The 19,570-nt window shown below is 44.0% G+C and overlaps 1 protein-coding gene across 2 annotated transcripts; it reads left to right on the top strand.

Annotated features, from left to right (window-relative positions):
* The first annotated feature begins 4,356 nt into the window (after nt 1-4,356).
* TDRD6 (tudor domain containing 6) lies at nt 4,357-18,546 on the top strand. Of its 2 annotated transcripts, XM_047102963.1 has the most exons (4): nt 4,357-10,465; nt 12,720-12,844; nt 13,727-13,816; nt 17,957-18,546. In XM_047102963.1, the coding sequence occupies exons 1-4, from the start codon at nt 4,357-4,359 to the stop codon at nt 17,978-17,980; spliced, it is 6,348 nt and encodes a 2,115-aa protein (XP_046958919.1). In that variant the 3' UTR covers nt 17,981-18,546. The 2 variants fall into 2 exon arrangements, with proteins under 2 accessions (XP_046958919.1, XP_046958920.1); XM_047102964.1 differs by lacking the exon at nt 13,727-13,816.
* Nucleotides 18,547-19,570: the final 1,024 nt, after the last annotated feature.

Below are 19,570 nucleotides of genomic sequence, written 5' to 3'. Positions count from 1 at the left end.
GTTCCCTCAGTTGCCAACTATATACCTCCTCCAGGAGGGCCACAGTCCTTGTGAGCTGAACTTTCCCAATATTACAACAGTACTTTTTGTACACATCCTTCCTCCCTGTCCTTTAAAATCTGGTCCTGCTCCAGGATTCTCTGTGGCACTAAAAGCTCACCAACACAACCAAGAAACCTCAGGACAGCCCTGACTTTTTTTATTATTATTATTATTATTGTCCCAAATGCTTAAATCTATTTATAAAAAAAGACCACTACAGGCCAACGTCTTTTTTTTTTTTTTGATTTTTTTTTTAATTTTTTTTTTCAACGTTTATTTATTTTTGGGACAGAGAGAGACAGAGCATGAATGGGGGAGGGGCAGAGAGAGAGGGAGACACAGAATCGGAAACAGGCTCCAGGCTCTGAGCCATCAGCCCAGAGCCCGACGCGGGGCTCGAACTCACGGACCGCGAGATCGTGACCTGGCTGAAGTCGGACACTTAACCGACTGCGCCACCCAGGCGCCCCTACAGGCCAACGTCTTTTATGAACATAGGTGCAAAATTCATGAGTACCACTTCATATCCATGAGGATGGCTGTTAAAAACAACAACAGAAAATAACAAGTGCTGGTGAGAACGTGGGGAAACGTGGCTGATGAGAATGTAAAACTATACAAAACAGTGTACAGGTTCCTCAAAAAAAAACTGAACATAGCATTATCGTATGACCCAGCCATCCGGGTCTAGGTCCCTACCCCAAAGAATTGAAATCAGGGACTTGAACAGCTACTTGCACACCAATGTCCAGAGCAGCAGTTTTCACAGAGCCAAAAGGTGGAAACCCAGATGTCTGCTGACAGACGATGTATGAAGGGATAAACAAAATGGTGTGTGTGTGTGCGCACACACAATGTAATATTACTCCACCTTAAAAAGCAGGGGAATTCTGAGACATGCTGCAACACGGATGAATCTTAAAAACATGGTGCCGAGTGAAGTAAGCCAGGCAGAAATGGACACAGACCGTATGATCCTACTTATGCGAGATAACCCGGGGTAACCGAATTCATAGAAAGGAGAATCGTGGTTACTAATGGGCTGGAATGGGAGAGAATGAGAAGTCTGTGTTTAATGGCTACAGAGTTTGGGATGAGGAAAACGTTCTGGAGATGGATGGTGGTAGCAGGAGCTTAATCCTCACGGCACAGTGGTCTGATTTTTTAAGCTCCCTGTCCAGCAGCAGAGCAATGCAGGGCAAATAAAGCTACTTCCCCCAGACACAGAAGAGGGGGGGGGGGGGACATTGGGAACATCTGGGAGGATGGGAGGAACAGGTTCTCAGCCCATTATCGCCACATGATATGCCCTGACATTCAGGAGTCAAGGCACTGAGCCATGGAAGGAGGTTAGGAGACAAGTTCAACAGAAGACAGAAGTCATTTCCTCTATCTACAGCCCTGTGGTCTCTGTAAGGGTTTGGTTATACTGCTTGAGCTGAAACAGAGAATTGAAACCTCCATTATTCTGTGGGATGATCAAACAATTCCAGATGATAATAAGACCATTTTATAATGAACTCCTTCCTTCCACCATAAAGGACACAGTGCCAGATAATCTGCTTATTCTCTTGTTCAACATTTATTGCGTGCTGACTAAAAGTCCAGTACTGTGCTAGGCACTGAGAATATAAAAAATGAGAGGAGTTCTTGCCTTTAAGAAGTTCATACTGGGGTAAAAAGAAACAGTAAACAATTGCATGGTGTGACATCATATGTCACAAAAACTAAATGTAACAGAGGGGACAGGGGGCTAGCCAGTTCTGCCTGGGTGAATAGTAGAGTCATGAAGAAGAGACATTTGAGCTACATCTTGCTATATTTTTTTAACGTTTATTTTTGAGAAGGAGAGAGAGACAGAGCGCACGTGGGGGCAGGGGCAGGGAGACAGAGACACAGAATCTGAAGCAGGCTCCAGGCTCTGAGCTGTCAGCACAGAGCCTGACGTGGGGCTGGAACCACAAACTGGGAGATCATGACCTGAGCCGAAGTCGGAAGCTTAACCGACTGAACCACCCAGGTACCCCTAGATCTTGCTAGATGTTTTTAAATCAAATGTTTTTCTTCCATCATGAATATAAAACATTACAGAAAAATTGGAAACTGAAACTGAATTGTCAAGGAATGTTTATCAGATAAAAATCTAACTTCTTAAGGAAACCAAATGATTCTTGTATTTATTCATCCAGCAAGTACTTACTGTGTCAGCCCCATGTTAGGTCCCAGGAATGCAACCAACAGTTATTGCCACAAGGAGTGTTTTAAGTTGGTGGGATGCCAAAGTGCTCAAAGCCAACCGCAACACAATGTGAAAGTGCCATTAAAAGTATGGGGGGAGGGGCACCTTGGTGGCTCAGTCGGTTAAATGTCCGACTTCAGCTCAGGTCATGATCTCATGGTTGGTGGGTTCAAGCCCCATGTCGGACTCTGTGCTGACAGCTCAGAGCCTGGAGCCTGCTTCAGATTCTGTATCTCCTTCTTTCTCTGAATCTCTCTCTCTCTAAAATAAAAATAGACATTAAAAAAAATTAAAAAAAAAAACGTATGGGGGGAGAAGGCTGGGGGGATACTCAGTCCCTAGTCCCCTCAGACTGGGGGTCCCCTCAGTCCCTAGAGCATGTGCCTCTTGATCCCAGGGTTATGAGTTGAAGCCCCACCTAGAGCTTACTTTAAAAAAATAAATATTAAAAAAAAAAAAAAAACTTGAAAGAAGTAAGCATGGGAGGTTTCGGCAGAAGGAGGTTACTTCTAACCTGGATAGATTGAAAACGCTGAGATTTAATAGCCCAGGATTGTATTAAGAACTGTCTTGATTTTATTTACATTGTATTTGATGGTATTTCTTTTTCTTTTTTCTTGTTTTAATTTTTTTTCATGTTTATTTTTTGAAATAGAGAGAGAGCAGGGGAGGGGCAGAGAGAGAGAGAGAGAGAGAGAGAGAGAGAGAAGCACAGAGTCTGAAGCAGGTGCAGGCTCTGAGCTGTCAGCACACAGCTGGGAGGGACGGGAGAACCCACAAACCGTGAGATCATGACCTGGGTGAAGACCCACCCTTAACCGACTGAGCCACCCAGGCGCCCCTTGATGATATTTCAAAATGTGAAGGAGTGACACGAGAAACTCCCACGAACGTGACTGGCTTTGCGAATGAACAAAAATCTATTCTAGGCATATGTCTGGGAGCTACACACAGCCCCCCCCCCCCACCACCCTGCACTTTCCCCTTCCACTCCCTCCCCCTGCAGTCTTCTAAGGCTTATCTTGCTAAGATTTCAATGAGGGAACAGAACAAGAGGACAGCCAAGAGGTCCCCTGCAGTACTAGATACAGCAAGATACCAAGGCGTGTTTCTTCCGTTCCTCCAGACCTCCTTTTGTTAAGTCCGGTTCTGCGCTAGCCCTGTGAGTAAAAGAATAAATGCCTGCAAAACCGAGAAGCCGGAATTAGGCCAAAAAAGCAGAGCAAGTCAAGCCCAGTAGCTGTGGGGAAGATGGAACAGTCTCCAAATACATTCATACTTTATTGTAACCCTCTTAACAACTTCATCAATTCAAGCGACTAAACAGGTTCAAGAAGAGGGTAAGCAACTTGCTCAAGGTCACAACACAGAATGGGGAATCGGCGGCACGCAAGCACCCCGCCCGCGGGGCGCAGGGGCATCCCGGTCGGCCTCCGCCCTGAAGCCCCGGGCCCTCTGAGCGTTCGGCCCTAACGCCCGGGCACGTGCCCTCAGCGCCCCCAGGTCTCCTCCCGTTCCTCCGGAGCCTAGCACGGGCACACGGGGCTCCAGCAGCACTAGGTGGACGGCCAAGAGCCTGCCCCCCTTCGGTGTCGCCCCCCACCCCCACCCCGCCCTCCGCCAGGCCCGCCCACTGCGCCCTCCGCGGCGGAAGGCGCTCTTTCGAGAAGTAGGTTGGATCGCGACCCCGACACCCCGTGGCCCCGGGAACAGCCCTCCCAGCCCCTTCGGCCAAGCCGCAGGCCTCGCCACGCGCCGCGCCGCGCCGGGGCCCAGCTCCCCCGCGCCTCGCTGAGCCCGCGGGCCCGGCCGGCCTCCCGCGCCCAGAAGCGGGGCGCCACGCGCTGCAAATGCATGCGCGGCGCGAACGCGGCGGTTGGTCCCGCCGCCGGTCTTACCAGTCGGCGCGAGTCCCGGAGACCCGGCGTCGGAGACCTTGCCTTCGGGCCGCCTCGCCGGGCGTCCTTCCCGGTCCCTCTGTGCCCGGAGCCTGGGGCCGTGGGGCCGTCCCTCCCGCGGCACGGGCGCGGGGGCGCTGGCGGCTGCGTGCGCCAGCGCGGAACCGCGCCGCGGAGATGTCCTCGACGCCCGGTCTGCCCACCCCGGGGACCTCGCTGGTCCTGCGGGTGTCGTTCGTGGACGTGCGCCCTGAGGTGATCCCCGTGCAGCTCTGGGGGCTGGTGGGCGAGCGGCGGGAGGAGTACTTGCGCCTGAACCGGGAGATTCAGGAAGCGGCGGCCACGCGCCTCCCGTGGGCGCCGGGCAGCGCCACGGCCTCTCCGGGCGAGCTGTGCCTGGTGCAGGTGGGGCTCGTATGGCACCGCTGCCGCGTGGTCAGCCAGCAGGCGCAGGAGAGCCGCGTCTTCCTGCTCGACGAGGGCCGCACCGTCACGGCGGACGCGGGCTCCCTGGCGCCGGGGCGCAGCGAGTTCTTCCACCTGCCCTCCGAGGTGCTGGGCTGCGTGCTGGCCGGCCTGGTGCCGGAGGGCGGCGGCGGCGGCGGTGCGGGCGGGGGCGAGCCCCAGCACTGGCCGCCCGGCGCCGTGGACTTCCTCAGCAGCCTGCAGGGCGGGCAGGTGCACGGGCGCGTGCTGGACGTGCTGCTGCTCCATCGCCTGGTCCTTCTGGAGGCGCCCGGGCTGTCGCAGCAGATGCAGGAGCTCAGCCTGGCGCGGCAGGTGCCCGACAGCCTCTTCCGCTCGCTGCTCAAGCGCTACCTGACGGCGGCCGCTGCCGGCCTACGCTTGGGGGCCCGGGTCCTCCCGCGAGTCCCTCCGAAGCAGGAGCACCCTGGCCTGGACTATTTCTACCCGCAGCTGCAGCTGGGCATGACGGAGCCGGTGGTGGTGACCCAGGTGTGCCACCCCCACCGCATTCACTGCCAGCTCCGGAGCCTCTCGCAGGAGATCCACCGCCTGTCCGAGAGCATGGCCCAGATATACTGGGGTTCCACGGGGACGGGGGATGAGAACTCTCCCAGTGCCACCCGGGAGGAGAGGGAGGAGAGCCCAGACAAGCCTGGCTCTCCGTGTGCCTCCTGTGGGTTGGACGGACATTGGTACAGAGCGCTCTTGTTGGAGACGTTTCGGCCCCAGCGCTGTGCCCAGGTGCTCCACGTAGACTATGGAAGGAAGGAGTTAGTGAGCTGCAGCAGTCTCCGCTACTTGCTGCCCGAGTATTTTCGAATGCCCGTGGTGACCTACCCCTGTGCCTTGTATGGGCTCTGGGACGGTGGGAGAGGCTGGTCTCGGTCACAGGTGGGTGACCTGAAGACACTGATACTGGGCCAGGCGGTGAATGCAAAGATTGAATTTTACTGTTCCTTTGAGCACGTGTATTATGTCACTCTGTATGGAGAAGATGGGACCAACCTGAACTGTGTATTCGGGCTACAGTCCTGTTGCCTGGCCGACCAATTCCTGCAGAGCCAGGGAAGGGAGGAGGAGGAGGAGGAGGAGGAAGGGGAAGAAGAGGAGGAAGAGGAGAAGGGAGGAGCCACAGCTCTTCAGTCTCAGTCTCCTGCTGAAGAAGCGGATGAAGAGATTCCACTCCCGGCCTTAAGATCTACCAGGTTGAAGATAAACGCCTTCTATGATGCCCAGGTAGAGTTTGTTAAAAATCCGTCCGAGTTTTGGATTAGGTTGAGGAAGCACAACGGCACCTTCAGCAAGCTGATGAGGAGGATGTGCAGTTTCTATTCCTCAGCCAGTAAGCTGGAGGGGGTGGTGTTGAAACCCAAACCCAATGACCTTTGCTGTGTCAAATGGAAAGAGAACGGCTATTATCGGGCCATGGTCACCAGATTAGATGACAAGAGTGTGGCTGTATTCCTAGTTGACCGGGGCAGTTTGGAAAATGTGGATTGGTACGACGTGAGGATGCTGCTTCCTCAGTTTAGACGACTGCCAGTGTTGGCTCTGAGGTGCACGCTGGCCGATATTTGGCCTTTGGGGGAAAGCTGGAGCCAGGAGGCAGTTTCCTTTTTCAAAAAGACTGTGCTCCACAAAGAATTGGTTATCCATGTCCTTGATAAGCAGGATAAGCAATATGTTATTGAGATTCTCGATGAATCAAGAACAGGGGAAGAAAACATTAGTAAGGTAATGGCTCAAGCCGGATATGCAAAGTATCAGGAATTTGAAACACAGGAGAACATTCCCGTAAGTGCCCATTCTCCAGGGCGTGTTTCAAACCATTTTCCTGCCGAGAATAACAAAATCTCTCCTGCCAAGAGGGGAGACGTAGAACAGAAGGCCCAGAGAGACAACACAACTAGCTCTGTTGCAGAAATTGTGACTGATCCACCAGTCGCTGCAGATACCCCGGCTGGACTAGTGGTGCAGGAGAAAGAAAAAAGAGTATCTGTTTACTCTCCTCTAGTGCAGAACTTCCTGGAAATTACGCCAGACTCTTCTTGTAAAGGAGAGGTGAGAGTCGGAAGTACAGTAGGAGTCAAAGTGTCTTCTGTTGAAAACCCCGGCTACTTCTGGTGCCAGCTGACCAGGAACATTCAAGACTTTAAAACTTTGATGTGTGATATCCAGGACTACTGCGAGAATACAGCTGCTCCTTACCAGGGGACTGCCCCCGCTTGTCTGGCAAAACGCACGGTAAATGGAAAATGGTCCAGAGCTGTGATCCGCGGGGCACAATCTTCACAGTGCGTCAGAGTAAAGTTTGTAGATTATGGAGACGAAGATATGGTGGCTGTGAAGAATATTTGCTCAATTAGTGAAGAGTTTCTCAAGGTTAAGGCTCAGGCTTTTCGGTGCAGTCTATATAATTTAATTCAACCAACGGGTCAAAATCCTTTTGCTTGGAATGAAAAGGCAATCCAAGCTTTTAGGGAATTTGTAGACAACGCCTGGGAAGACAATCTCGAATTGAAATGCACAGTATTTGCTTTGGCTTCAGCGCATGACGAAGAGCTGTTTAACATAGTGGATTTGCTAACACCGTTTCAGAGTGCCTGCCACTTTTTGGTAGAAAAGAGACTCGCAAGGCCAGTGAAACTTCAGAAGCCCCTGGAGTCCTCCGTTCAGCTACATTCTTACTACTATTCGACACACGAGATGAAAATCGGAAGTGAAGAATTGGTGTATATAACGCATGTCGATGACCCTTGGACATTTTATTGCCAACTGGGAAGAAACGCAAATATTTTAGAACAGTTGTCCTGTAATATTACACAATTGAGTAAAGTTTTGCCGAATTTAAAAACATCCCCCTTGACCCCTGGAACCTTGTGCCTTGCCAAGTACACTGATGGAAACTGGTATAGGGGGATGATAATAGGAAAAGAACCAAAGAAAGTCTTTTTTGTTGATTTTGGAAACATTTATGTGGTAACCAGCGATGATCTGCTTCCGCTACCTAGGGATGCGTATGATGTCTTACTTCTGCCCATGCAAGCTGTTAAGTGTTCATTGTCTGACATACCCGATCACATACCAGACGAAATTACAACATGGTTCCAGGAGACTGTTTTAGATAAGTCATTGAAGGCTTTGGTGGTGGCAAAAGATCCAGATGGGAGACTGATTATAGAACTCTATGACGACAGTATCCAAATCAACGCTAATATCAATGAGAAGTTAGGGTTACTTGGCTACAGGGGTGGGACAAGAAAAAAAGAAGAGAGCAAAGATCTCACCACCACGACAGAAACTCTTGAAGTAAAGAAGGAAAATCTCAAGTTGTCACCTACGGAGTATTCAAGTAAATCAGTAGAGAACTCTGCGTTACGTAGCATGGAGATCTTGGGAGAACCACACAAATCTAAGACCAGCCCAGCATGTAGGGAAACCAAGCTTTTACGAAGTTTGACAAAGACAAACTTAGTCACTCAGTATCAGGACTCCGTGGGAAATAAAGATAATCAAATGTGTCCCTTCACAGCCGAGAAGAAAGAAGAAGGTTCTGCTGAGTCGCCTTCGAAAGCCACAAGACTAGAAGCTACCCTTTCAGAGAGAAACATAGGAGATTCGTGTAACAAAGATTTGCCTCTAAAATTTTCTGAGCTCCCTCAGAAGATTATAATGCCTGGCTTTAAAACAGTGGTGTATGTTTCCCACATAAATGACCTTTCAGACTTTTATGTTCAACTAACAGAAGATGAAGCTGAAATCACTAGTCTTTCAGAGAGATTAAATGATGTTAGGACCAGGCCAGAATTTTATTCAGGTCCACCTTTGCAGAGAGGAGATGTAACATGCGCCATTTTTCCAGAAGACAGTTTGTGGTATCGGGCTGTGGTCAGGGAACAACAACCCAATGACCTTCTGTGTGTACAGTTTATAGATTATGGCAATGTTTCTGTGGTCCATACTAACAAGATAGGTAAGCTGGACCTTCTTAACGCACTGGTACCAGCCCTGTGCATTCACTGCTCCTTGAGAGGACTTTGGGTTCCCGAGATTTTAAACTGTAAGGCAGTGACGCGTTACTTTTCCCGAAGGACAGATGAGGTTCAAATAAGATGTGAATTTGTTCAATTCCAAGACAGATGGGAAGTTATTCTTGCTGATGAACATGGGATCATAGCAGAAGACATGATTAGCAGATATGCTTTCAGTGACAAATCTCAAGTAGGACTTTCTGACCAAATCATTAAAGGTGCCTGTTCAAAGTCTGTCCACAAAACAGACATTGGCACTTCACTGTTTCTTAACTGGTACAACCCAAAGATGAAGACGATAAGAGCATATGCCACTGTGATAGATGGACCTGAATATTTTTGGTGTCAATTTGCTGATACCGAGAAACTTCAGTTTTTAGAAGTAGAAGTACAAACCGCTGGAGAACAAGTAACAGCTTGGAGAAGTTGTGTCCCATGCCCTCATATTGGAGATCCTTGCATAGTGAGATATAGAGAAGATGGGCATTATTACAGGGCACTTATCACCAATATTTGTGATGATTATCTGGTATCTGTCAGGCTTGTGGACTTTGGAAACATCGAAGACTGCGTGGACCCCAAAGCACTCTGGAATATTCCTTCTGAACTCTTGGTGGTTCCCATGCAAGCCTTTCCATGTTGCCTCTCAGGATTTAATATTTCAGAAGGTGCGTGCCGTCAAGAGGGAAATGACTATTTTTATGAAATAGTAACAGAAGATGTGTTGGAGATAACAATATTAGAAATCAAAAGGGATGTTTGTAATATCCCTTTAGCAATCGTTGACTTGAAAAGCAAAGGCGAAAGTATTAATCAGAAGATGAAGAAATATTCTAAGATTGGCATTAGTAACAGTGATCTGCCCTATGAAAAACATGACCCGGAGATAAAGGGAGCTCTTGGGTCCCTCAGTCCTGAGGTTGGATTTAAGAAACCAAGTAGTAAAGCTGGACAAGAGAAAGCCCTATATGTCGAGTCACAGACAAATGAGCTCTCTGAAAGAATTGAAAAAGATTTAAACATCACTGAAGCCAAACCAACTAAGTTCTATGACCCTGACACTGACAACATTTTTGAAGCTTTTGAAAACCCACGCAAAGATAAAATAGGCATCGAGGTACTGGAAGGTAAAAGAGAGTGCCATTTGGTTGACAAAGCAAAGTTTGATGATAAATACCTCATGACGGGATTTAACACGTTACTACCACTGCAGGCTAGTGAAACAAAGGAGATATTAGAACTGAACTCACTTGAGGTGCCACTTTCTCCTGATGATGAATCAAAAGAGTTCCTGGAGCTGGAGTCCATTGAGTTACAGCATTCTCTAGTCGGGGATGAAGAAAAAGAGCCAGGCCGGGTGCCTCCACTTGTGCCCCTCCCCCAGGGCTGTGACACAGAAGCCACCCTGCATCCATTTACAGCGCAGCTTCCCCTCAACTGTGAATCTGAGAAACAGCCGGAACTAGAATTACCCACAGCCCAGCTGTGTTTAGACGACAAAATAAACCCTTTGTCTCTACGAGTCGGTCAGAGAGCCCAAGACCCCACGTGCGCTGAGGACGCAAGGAAGTCAAGTTGTATGGAATGTTTTGACGACCAGCCTAGGTTACCCTTGCACCTACACGGAATGAATTGCGATCCCAACAGGCAAGTTGAAATGAACATATATAAAGAAGAATTTACAGAGTACAAAAGCAGAAATGCCATTTCACCACTGACTTTGTTCTCCGAAGAAGAATTCAGAGACGGAAGGAAGCGCAATAATGCTTTACAAGATCATGTCTCAGGTATGTAATTTCTTATACTTTTACTTAACTTAGTGTTTTTCAAAAAATACCTACTTGTATTAAAGACAATAATTCTTATTTACTTTTTGCCTTGTTTTTTTCTTAATTCATTTTTGGGGGAAAAGATTAAAACCTGAAAAGAGAATAAGATTTGGATTTCATGACGAGCATTTTAAATGTGGGGAGATGAAGTTGCGAAATCAATGTAGAACCATACCTTGTAGGCTGGATGAAATGCTGCTAAATTATTAATTTTGTGTTTAAAATGCTTAGAATCAGTGTTTCCAAAATGTAATCATGTTTCAAATGTAAGCAAATAATCTTTAAAATCAAAAGTTCCGTTTTTTGGTAAGTCTTAAAAAAACATATTGTTCCTTTGCTAAGCACTACTGTAGGCGTGAATTGACGATAGGGATCATTTTTGCAGAGTTTTCAAATTTAACCATTTTGTTCATGCATACACCTTGTCATTTATTTAGAAACCCCTAAACAAACACTAGATTTGGGGAGCTTATAGTAACCAAGCAAGAGACCAGCCAGGAGTAAATATTGGAGAAAATTTATTATGAACTTTTTAAGTAAACTACATGTATGGCTGTTTTCTTTCTACTTAATAAGATTTAAAAGTTACATGAAATGGGGGCCCCTGGGTGGCTCAGTTGGCTGAGCATCCAACTCTTGATTTGGGCTCAGGTCGTGATCCCGGAGTCGTGGGACTGAGCCCCACGTCTGGCTCCGCGCTGAGCATGGAGTGTGTTTAAGATTCTCACACTCTAAATTAAACAAGCAAACAAACAAAACAAAGTTACACGAAATGCCTAACTTTTAGGGTTTGGGAAATAATCAATGTTAGACTTCTTATGTGTCAATTTTTACTTATTATCATTATTATTATTATTTTTTTTATCTGAGAGAGAGAATGTGTCCCGGGGGGTGGGGGGAGGGTGGGCAGAGGGGGGGGGAGAGAGAGAACCTTAGATGGTCTCCATGCTCAGCACAGAGCTCGATCCCAAGACCCTGGGATCATGAGCTGAGCCGAAATCAAGGGTTGGACGCTGAACCGACCGAGCCAGGTGCCCCATATGTCAATTTTTAGATTATTAAATTTGAGCCATCGTACAAAATAGAGAAAACAGTAGTCTGGGGAGAATGAAAATCTCCCATATCACCGTAAGCCTGCCACTATTAAAGCTGCAGTGCACTTCTTTCCTGTTGTCTTTCACCCTGTGTCTATTTACATACAGTTTAAAGAACTAAATAGAAATCATATTATCGGGGCGCCTGGGTGGCTTCGTCGGTCAAACATCCGACTTCGGCTCAGGTCATGATCTCACAGTCCGTGAGTTCGAGCCCCGCGTCGGGCTCTGTGCTGACAGCTCAGAGCCTGGAGCCTGTTTCGGGTTCTGTGTCTCCCTCTCTCTCTGCCCCTCCCCTGTTCATGCTCTGTCTCTCTCTGTCTCAAAAATAAATAAACATTAAAAAAATTAAAAAAAAATCATATTATCATAGTGTCAAATCCTGCATTTTAATCCCTTAAACATGTTTTCAAAATATTTTAACTCTCTAGGATTCCATTCAGTGGCTGTACTACAATTCATTTAAATATTATCCTAGGTTTTTAGTCCCCCTTGCCACATTTTATTAATAATAAGTAATAGCTCTGTGATAAGAATGTCTACCAATTTGTAATATGCTGCTTCAGAAACAGCTGTTGTAACCATAGACCACATCGCATGTGGCAACAATAACCAGCTGCCAACAGTAGTTTCGAATTCAGGAATCAGATTCATATTCTTTTTTTTTTTTAATGTTTTACTTATTTTTGAGAAAGAGAGAGAGACAGAGCATAAGCGAGGGAGGGGCAGAGAGAGAGGGACACAGAATCCAGAGCAGGCTCTAGGCTCTGAGCTGTCGGCACAGAGCCCGACGCGGGGCTCGACCTCACAAGCGCTGAGATCATGACCTGAGCCGAAGTTGGACGCCCAACCAACTGAGCCACCCAGGCGCCCCCAGATTCATATTCTTAAAAGACGCATCACGTCATGCTGGTATTTTTTGAAGAAAGCGATAAGGAATTTTATTGGGAAAGGGCCCTGGAAGAATTTAAAATGAAATCCAGGAAAAGATACAGACTGAGACCATCCATGACAGTGATTATATAGGAATAGTCAATGCAGACAAGAAAATGCTTTGCTTGTGTATTTAACATCAAGGGATTAAGAGGTACACGCTGAGTCTTTATTCAATTTGGCAGCTCAAGCAGAGAAGACCTACACTCTGGAAGGATTTGCCGTTGGATCCAAGTGTGTTGTGTGGTCAAGTCTAAGAAACACATGGTCTAAATGTGAGATTCTGGAAATAGGTGAAGAAGGCACAAGGGTAAGTGAAATGGAAGCACTTTATCTCAAAAGATACTTTGGAGACTGTTGAGGAAATTTTAGCCAACTTCACCAGACTAGAAAATGCTCTTGAACAGACGTTTACCTGATCATTCCCCTTAAAATTTGGTGCAGTGCAGAACTCATCTCGAAGATCAGATGTAAGCATCCTAGCAAGAAATCATCCCTTAGCATCACTTAGCATCATACCCTCCAGTTCCATCCATGTAGTTGCAATATTTTTATTTTTTTGAGAGAGGAGAGAGTGTGAGCAGGAGAGAGGGACAGAGGGAGAGAGAGAATGAATCTTAAACAGGCTCTGTGCTCAGCGAGGAGACCAATGCAGGGCTTAATCCCATGACCCTGGAATCATGGCCTGAGCTGAAATCAAGAACCAGACTCTCGCCAACTGATCCACCTGAGTGGCCCGATTTTCACTTATTTTTGGAAGATTTTCATTGCGTCTTCATTTTCCTTTTACATTGCCTCGTCCAGGGAGCATTCACTAGCATTATTTCTAAGTCTCTCCATCTCTTCACCCTCCCCACACACCAAAAACTTTATACCTATATTATATTCCCATTTCTCCTGCTACAGAGGTCTGTACTTACTACGATGTAATGATCTGCTTAGAGATCTGTTTCTCCACAAAATGTTGAGCTTCTTAAGATCTAATTTTTAGCTACCTTTGATATCTAGGCATGCTCAATATGTTTTTTGAACAGAAGTTCCATAGAGTTAAAAGCGTAAAGTTGAAGTTTAATAAAATTATTTTCATTGCCTTTTGAGATATTTCGGTTGAAGAAGGATTGCTAGGGTCCATAAATCAGTTACAGTTTTTGGAAACTACCAAGTTTTATTAAATACCTTTTTTCTCTTGTAGGTTTTGAACCTTTCAAATGGTATGGAGGAGATAGTGAACCCTGAGAATGTCTGGAATGGCATACCCAAATTAGATAAGAGTCCATCTGAGGTATGGATATAAATACTAATTAATGAGAGCATTGTGTCTCATTTTGAAAGGTAATTTAAACTATTTCCAAAGCCCTTGTGTTTGGGAATAATCAAGAAAAAAGAATACTAATACTGGAATTAATGACAGTGAAAAGCAGCAATAACAAAATCAGTGATTCTGGACTTTATGCCAAGTATCCCTTTGGGCAAACTGGTTATTAATGTTTTATACCTTGATTTGGGGGAGAGGGGGATTTTAAAAATGAAAATTGTTTGGTATCTGAGATCTTTATAAAATACACCTGATGTAGAAAATCTGGAAAAATGGCAAATTTGAAACAAAGTATCTATCACCTATAATACATCTATCTAAGACAAAGAGCTTGATCGGTTTCATTTTATTTCATAATTTTTCTATTTATATGGAATGTACATATGTCATCGACCTATTTTGTGCATAATTGATTTCATTCTGCATACAGTTTTATATTTTGTGTTCTGTGTTCTATATTTTATATTTTGTGTTCAATTTCCCATGCCATTATAATATCTGGGCATTTGAGTTTATTCTGTTTGACATTTGTTGACGTTTTTACTTTAAAATATGTATCTGATAGTTCCAATATCTGGTCACCTCAGGGCTTGCCATCTACTGATCACCTTGAAATATGATTAGCTTTTCCTAGTTGTTTGTATGTTGAGTAATTTTGGATTATGTCCCAAATGTTTTGAACATTATGTTGCAAGACTTTGGATCCTATGAAAATCTTCTAGAAAATATTGAAGTCTTTATTTTAGCAGGTGGTCAACCCAGTTGGGTTCATACCACAAGTTCTGTCTCTCCTTCTTTGCTTGTGGGTTCCAATGTCAGTTTAGTTTTCAGAGACTTTGCTTTGGTGTTTGCATCCGCCCAGAGCATAAGCCTCCCAGGGTCTTAGGTAGCAGTTTATATAGTAGATCGGGTGTTAAAGATTGCTATGCTTAGTTGGTTCTCTTCTGCATATGCATAGTTGAGGGTTGACCTTGGGATTTATATCAGTTCATTTATAGTATTAGGGATTCATATTTTTCAATTCCTTTTCTCTCTGAGATTTCCTCCACACTTGCTGGCCTCAAGGATCTTTATTATTATTATTATTATTATTATTATTATTATTTTTAATGTTTATTCATTTTTGAGAGACACAGAGTGTGAGTGGGAGAGGGGCAGAGAGAGAGGGAGACACAGAATCTGAAGCAGGCTCCAGGCTCTGAGCTGTCAACACAGAGCCCGACGCAGGGCTCGAACTCAAGAACTGTGAGATCACGACCTGAGCCGAAGTTGAGCGCTTAACTGACTGAGCCACCCAGGTGTCCCTCAAGGATCTTCTTTAATCCAGCTCCTAGGGGCTCTTTTTCTTGTTCCTCTAGACAGAGAGCATGTTTCTCTCAAGGTTTCCTTCTTTGCTGTCATGCAATTCTGTTTGACTGAGCCTGCCTTTGGAGTGAAGCAGAGAGAGAAACAAGAAAAATCAATCCCCACCCCCCCATTTCCAGATAACAAACAGCCCTTTTCCCGTTCCACTGGTCAGAGTCTTCTCTCAGACTTTCAGTTGGGGCTGCTCTCATGACAGGGTCAGAAGGTAAAAAAGAAAAATAGTGAAGAGATTTCCCATTCATTCGTCACTTTCTAGCATTCAGGGGGCCTCTTTTCCCAATCTGCTGGCTAGAAATAGGGATCTCCCTCAGAGTTTTGCCATCCACACAGGCTGGGCAGCTCTGATTTGGTCCAGACTCAAGTCAAAACTAAGAGACAAAGAAGGAAAAAAATAAGGAAAGGAAAGGAGAGGAATGAAGAGGAGAGGAATGAAGAGGAGAGGAGAGGAGAGGAGAGGAGAGGAGAGGAGAGGAGAGGAGAGGAATGAAGAGGAGAGGAGAGAAGAAGGAGGGGAGGGGAGGGAGGAGGAAGAAGGAAGGAAGGAAGGAAGGAAGGAAGGAAGGAAGGAAGGAAGGAAGGAAGGAAGGAAAGAAACATCTGTGAATCCACCCCTGTTATGAGTCATTATTCAGGTTTTTACTTCAGTCCTCAATCTGCCTGTTCCTATTTACTTTTCAGAGCCCACGGTTACTTTTTGTATACTTTCCAGAATTTTTAGTTGTAGCAAGTATAAGAGAGGCAGGCTACAGTCAACTCACTCCATCTTGGCCACAGCCAGAAGGCCATAGTTGCATAATCTTATATGACACAAATGGTCAGTCATTTGTTAAACCATTTCTTGTAGTGGTGCACATTTAGGTCATTTGAAATTTTTCCACTGTGAAAAACCACTGAACATCTTTCTTCACCTTCTTATATTAATTTCATGTTTTTGTTTACTTGTCAAAAATAACAGCTTGCTCCACTTAGGTTGCATAAGTATTTACTGAAGTTTTTCTTTTACATTCTGATCTTTTCCATTCATTACTTTTCAAGAATCCACAGCCAAATGCATAGATGTACACATATGGGATTCTATTTGGATAAACTACCCTATGCCTGCCAAATAGCGAACTATGTAAGGCAACTCAGAGTGTTCATAAAATAGTATAGACACAACTGGCTTTTACATCAGTTAACAAATATAGAAGCTACTTATGGATAAGGCTTTACTTTTTAAAATTTGGTTATTAATTTTATTTATTAAATGATCCTTTCCTCAAATTTGAAGGAACTCTTAGATATGTGTCTACAAATAAGCTGGTTTTCCTTTACAAGCGGATATTGTGAGGTATTAAATTATGCATGACTTTTTTGGTCAAGTCACTGTGATCTGATTGCATTTTTTAAGGATTTTTTTTTTGTATCTGAGAGATTTCATTTTATTGTAAGAATATGTCTCATGAATCAATTTCTGTATAGACTTCATACATACACACAATGCTATTATTTGTTGAAAGGAATATAGGAGAAATATCCCTCTTCAGTAAGTCTTTAGTAAAGGATCTGTGGCTCACCGTGGATAATGTGTTTGCATAGGAGCCCTTTGAGAAAGGCATCAGACACCAAAGTTGTGGGAGATTGGGAGCTGAAAATTGGAAAAGGCTACTTTACTCCCGGTATGGGACGCTCCAGTAGAGATGTTCCAGAGAAATGAGTATTGGAAGGATAGAAAATGTTCTTGGGTGATTCTTCACTACAAAATCAGATTGCCACACTTTCAAGAGGCTTAGTTTTTCATTTTTTACCATTTTTTTCTGGTTTATCTACCGTCCCTTTCTGATTGAAATCATTTTGTGTCTGTAATAAAGAATTGGTGGTAATCCAAAGGTTCCTTTTGTTAGGCTGTATTCCAGACAGTGGGGAAAGATCTCTACTTCATGTCATTGGATCAGACTACAATTGAAGGTGATTTGTGTCTTTAAAAGAAAATAGCTTTTATCAACAGATTGCCAAACCGTAAAGGTACCATTATTCTGAATCCTCAAACAAAAATGGTTTATCAATTTCCTTGGATGTTAGTAGTAGAAAATATTTAGCTAAAAATGTTAAATGTGCATCTGGGAATAAATAACGAAGAAGAGGATTTCTTGAAATATCATAGAAAATTTGTTTGTGGGTTGAATTAATCTTGAAAGTTAAGTTGTGAATATGATAAATTTATATTTTAAAGGATTTTAAAGAATTTTCTCAGCGTTGACTAGCTCATACATTCAAGTGACCTTCATATATTAAATGATATCTCAGAATTTCTTTCTGGGTTTTTAGTTTATCTCGTGATAAGATTCAATTTGTTGGAAGTTACTGGTTATTGCATGATCTTGTTCATAAGTAGCACATGGTCCTTAGAAGTGAGGTACATTGAGAGTGAAATCCGCTCTTGGTGGCTTTCCCATTATTTGAAAAATACATATTAGTGAAAGAGAACAAAGGACTGTTCAGTTATCAGCTTTACTAACATCATTCTAGAAAAATATAAAATATGCCAGTTATATATTTTAGAGAAACTTTGATAATAGGTAGAGTGTGAGAACCAAAATGCTAAAAGACAAAAAACATTTCTGTAGGAATAATTCTCCATAGAATAATTCTCACCATTTTCAAAGGACATTAAATTTGTGTGGTAGCACTCGTGTAGATAATTTTTTTGTTTTTCTTTCTCAACTTGAGGTTTCTCTCTCCTCTCTCTCTCTTTTTTTCCAGAAAAGGGGTCTGGAGGTGAAATAGATTTAACCGTGGATCCATAGACGTGGCCAATCTGTCTGAAACTGCTCTTAAACATGTGGCATCTTGCCCAGACCGACAGAGTATTTGAGCAAGTCGAGAGCATATGATCACAAGAAGTTGTCATTTTTGAAAACTCTGATATGCACTGAAAACAAAATAGATCTCAGGGCCACTACGAAATGTATTTATAGTGGTTTTGCCGTACATATGGATCTGGGATCTTTCTTCTCCCTTTAAATATGTTATGTTTCTAATCAGTTAAGTGGATTTATTTTGCTAAACAATATGCTAACACATTACTCAAATTAAAAAAAAAAAAAACACAACAACCCACCCCTATTTCTGTTTCTTTTGAATATAGTGTTAAAATACAAATTGCTAGGTTTATGGCAAGTATATTATATGATACTACTTATAGGGATGGCTTTGTTAGCAATAACTCCTTCAGATTTTTGTTTTGTTTCTGAGCTTTGTCTTGTTGGTCTAGTTAACATTTGATCAATATTCTGTTTGATTTTGGAAGTATTCTAATATGACATAATATTTGAATAAAGTTTCTCCTTAAAGGTGTGGTAGTCTCATTTTATTAAAAAGGAGGGGCGCTGGGGTGGCTCAGTCAGTTAAGATTCCAATTCTTAGTCTTGGCTCAGGTCATGATCTCACAGTTCCTGAGATCAAGCCCCACATCGGGCTCTATGCTGATTGTGCAGAGCCTGCTTGAGATTCTCTCTTTCCCTCTCTCTGTCCCTCTCCGACTTGTTCTCTTTCCCTCCCTCCCTCCCTCTCTCTCAAAATAAATAAATAAATAAATAGACTTAAAAAAAATAAAAAGGAGGGGTGCCTGGGCAGCTCAGTCGGTTAAGCGTCTGACTCTCATAATCTCATGGCTCATGAGTTCAAGCCCTGCATCAGGCTCTGTGCTGACAGATCAGAGCCTGGAGCCTGCTCTGGATTCTGTGACTCCCTCTCTCTCTCTCTGCCCCTCCCCTGCTCATGCTCTGTCTCTCAAAAAATAAATGAATGTTAAAAAAAATTTTTTTAAGTTAAAAAGGAAATATGGGACACAGCAAAGGCAGTCATAAGAGGGAAGTATATAGCAATCCAGGCCTTCCTAAAGAAGGAAGAAATGTCTCAAACATATAATCTAACCTTACACCTAAAGGAGCTGGAAAAAGAACTGCAAATAAAATCCAAAACCAGCAGAAGAAGGGAAATAATAAAGATTAGAGCAGAAATCAATGATAGAAAAATCAAAAAAACAGTAGAACAGATCAACGAAACTAGGGGCTGTTTCTTTGAAAGAATTAACAAAATTGACAAGCCCCTAGCCAGACTTATCAAAAAGAAAAAGGACCTAAATAAATAAAATCATGAATGAAAGAGGACAGATCACAACCAACACTGCAGAAATACAAACAATAATAAGAGAATATTATGAGCAATTATATGACAACAAATTGGGCAATCCGGAAGAAAAGGATAAATTCCTAGAAACATAAACTACCAAAACTGAAACAGAAAGAAACAGAAGATTTGAATAGACCCACAATCAGTAAAAATATGTTGAGTCCGTAATCAAAACTCTCCCAA

This window comes from Lynx rufus, unplaced genomic scaffold, assembly GCF_022079265.1.
Source record: "Lynx rufus isolate CCGP_SWC_20201006 ecotype Redwood Valley unplaced genomic scaffold, mLynRuf1.p SCAF_6, whole genome shotgun sequence".
Lineage (NCBI taxonomy): Eukaryota > Metazoa > Chordata > Mammalia > Carnivora > Felidae > Lynx > Lynx rufus.
This window is presented reverse-complemented; position numbering and strand designations above follow the sequence as displayed.

What these genes read in the sequence shown, in the direction of transcription:
- TDRD6 (XM_047102963.1), top strand. Translation starts at nt 4,357, where the DNA reads ATGTCCTCGACGCCCGGTCTGCCCACCCCGGGGACCTCGCTGGTCCTG. An exon ending in TTTACAAGATCATGTCTCAG is followed by an intron (nt 10,466 to 12,719) that starts GTATGTAATTTC and finishes TCAATTTGGCAG; the next exon opens with CTCAAGCAGAGAAGACCTAC. An exon ending in TAGGTGAAGAAGGCACAAGG is followed by an intron (nt 12,845 to 13,726) that starts GTAAGTGAAATG and finishes TTTCTCTTGTAG; the next exon opens with GTTTTGAACCTTTCAAATGG.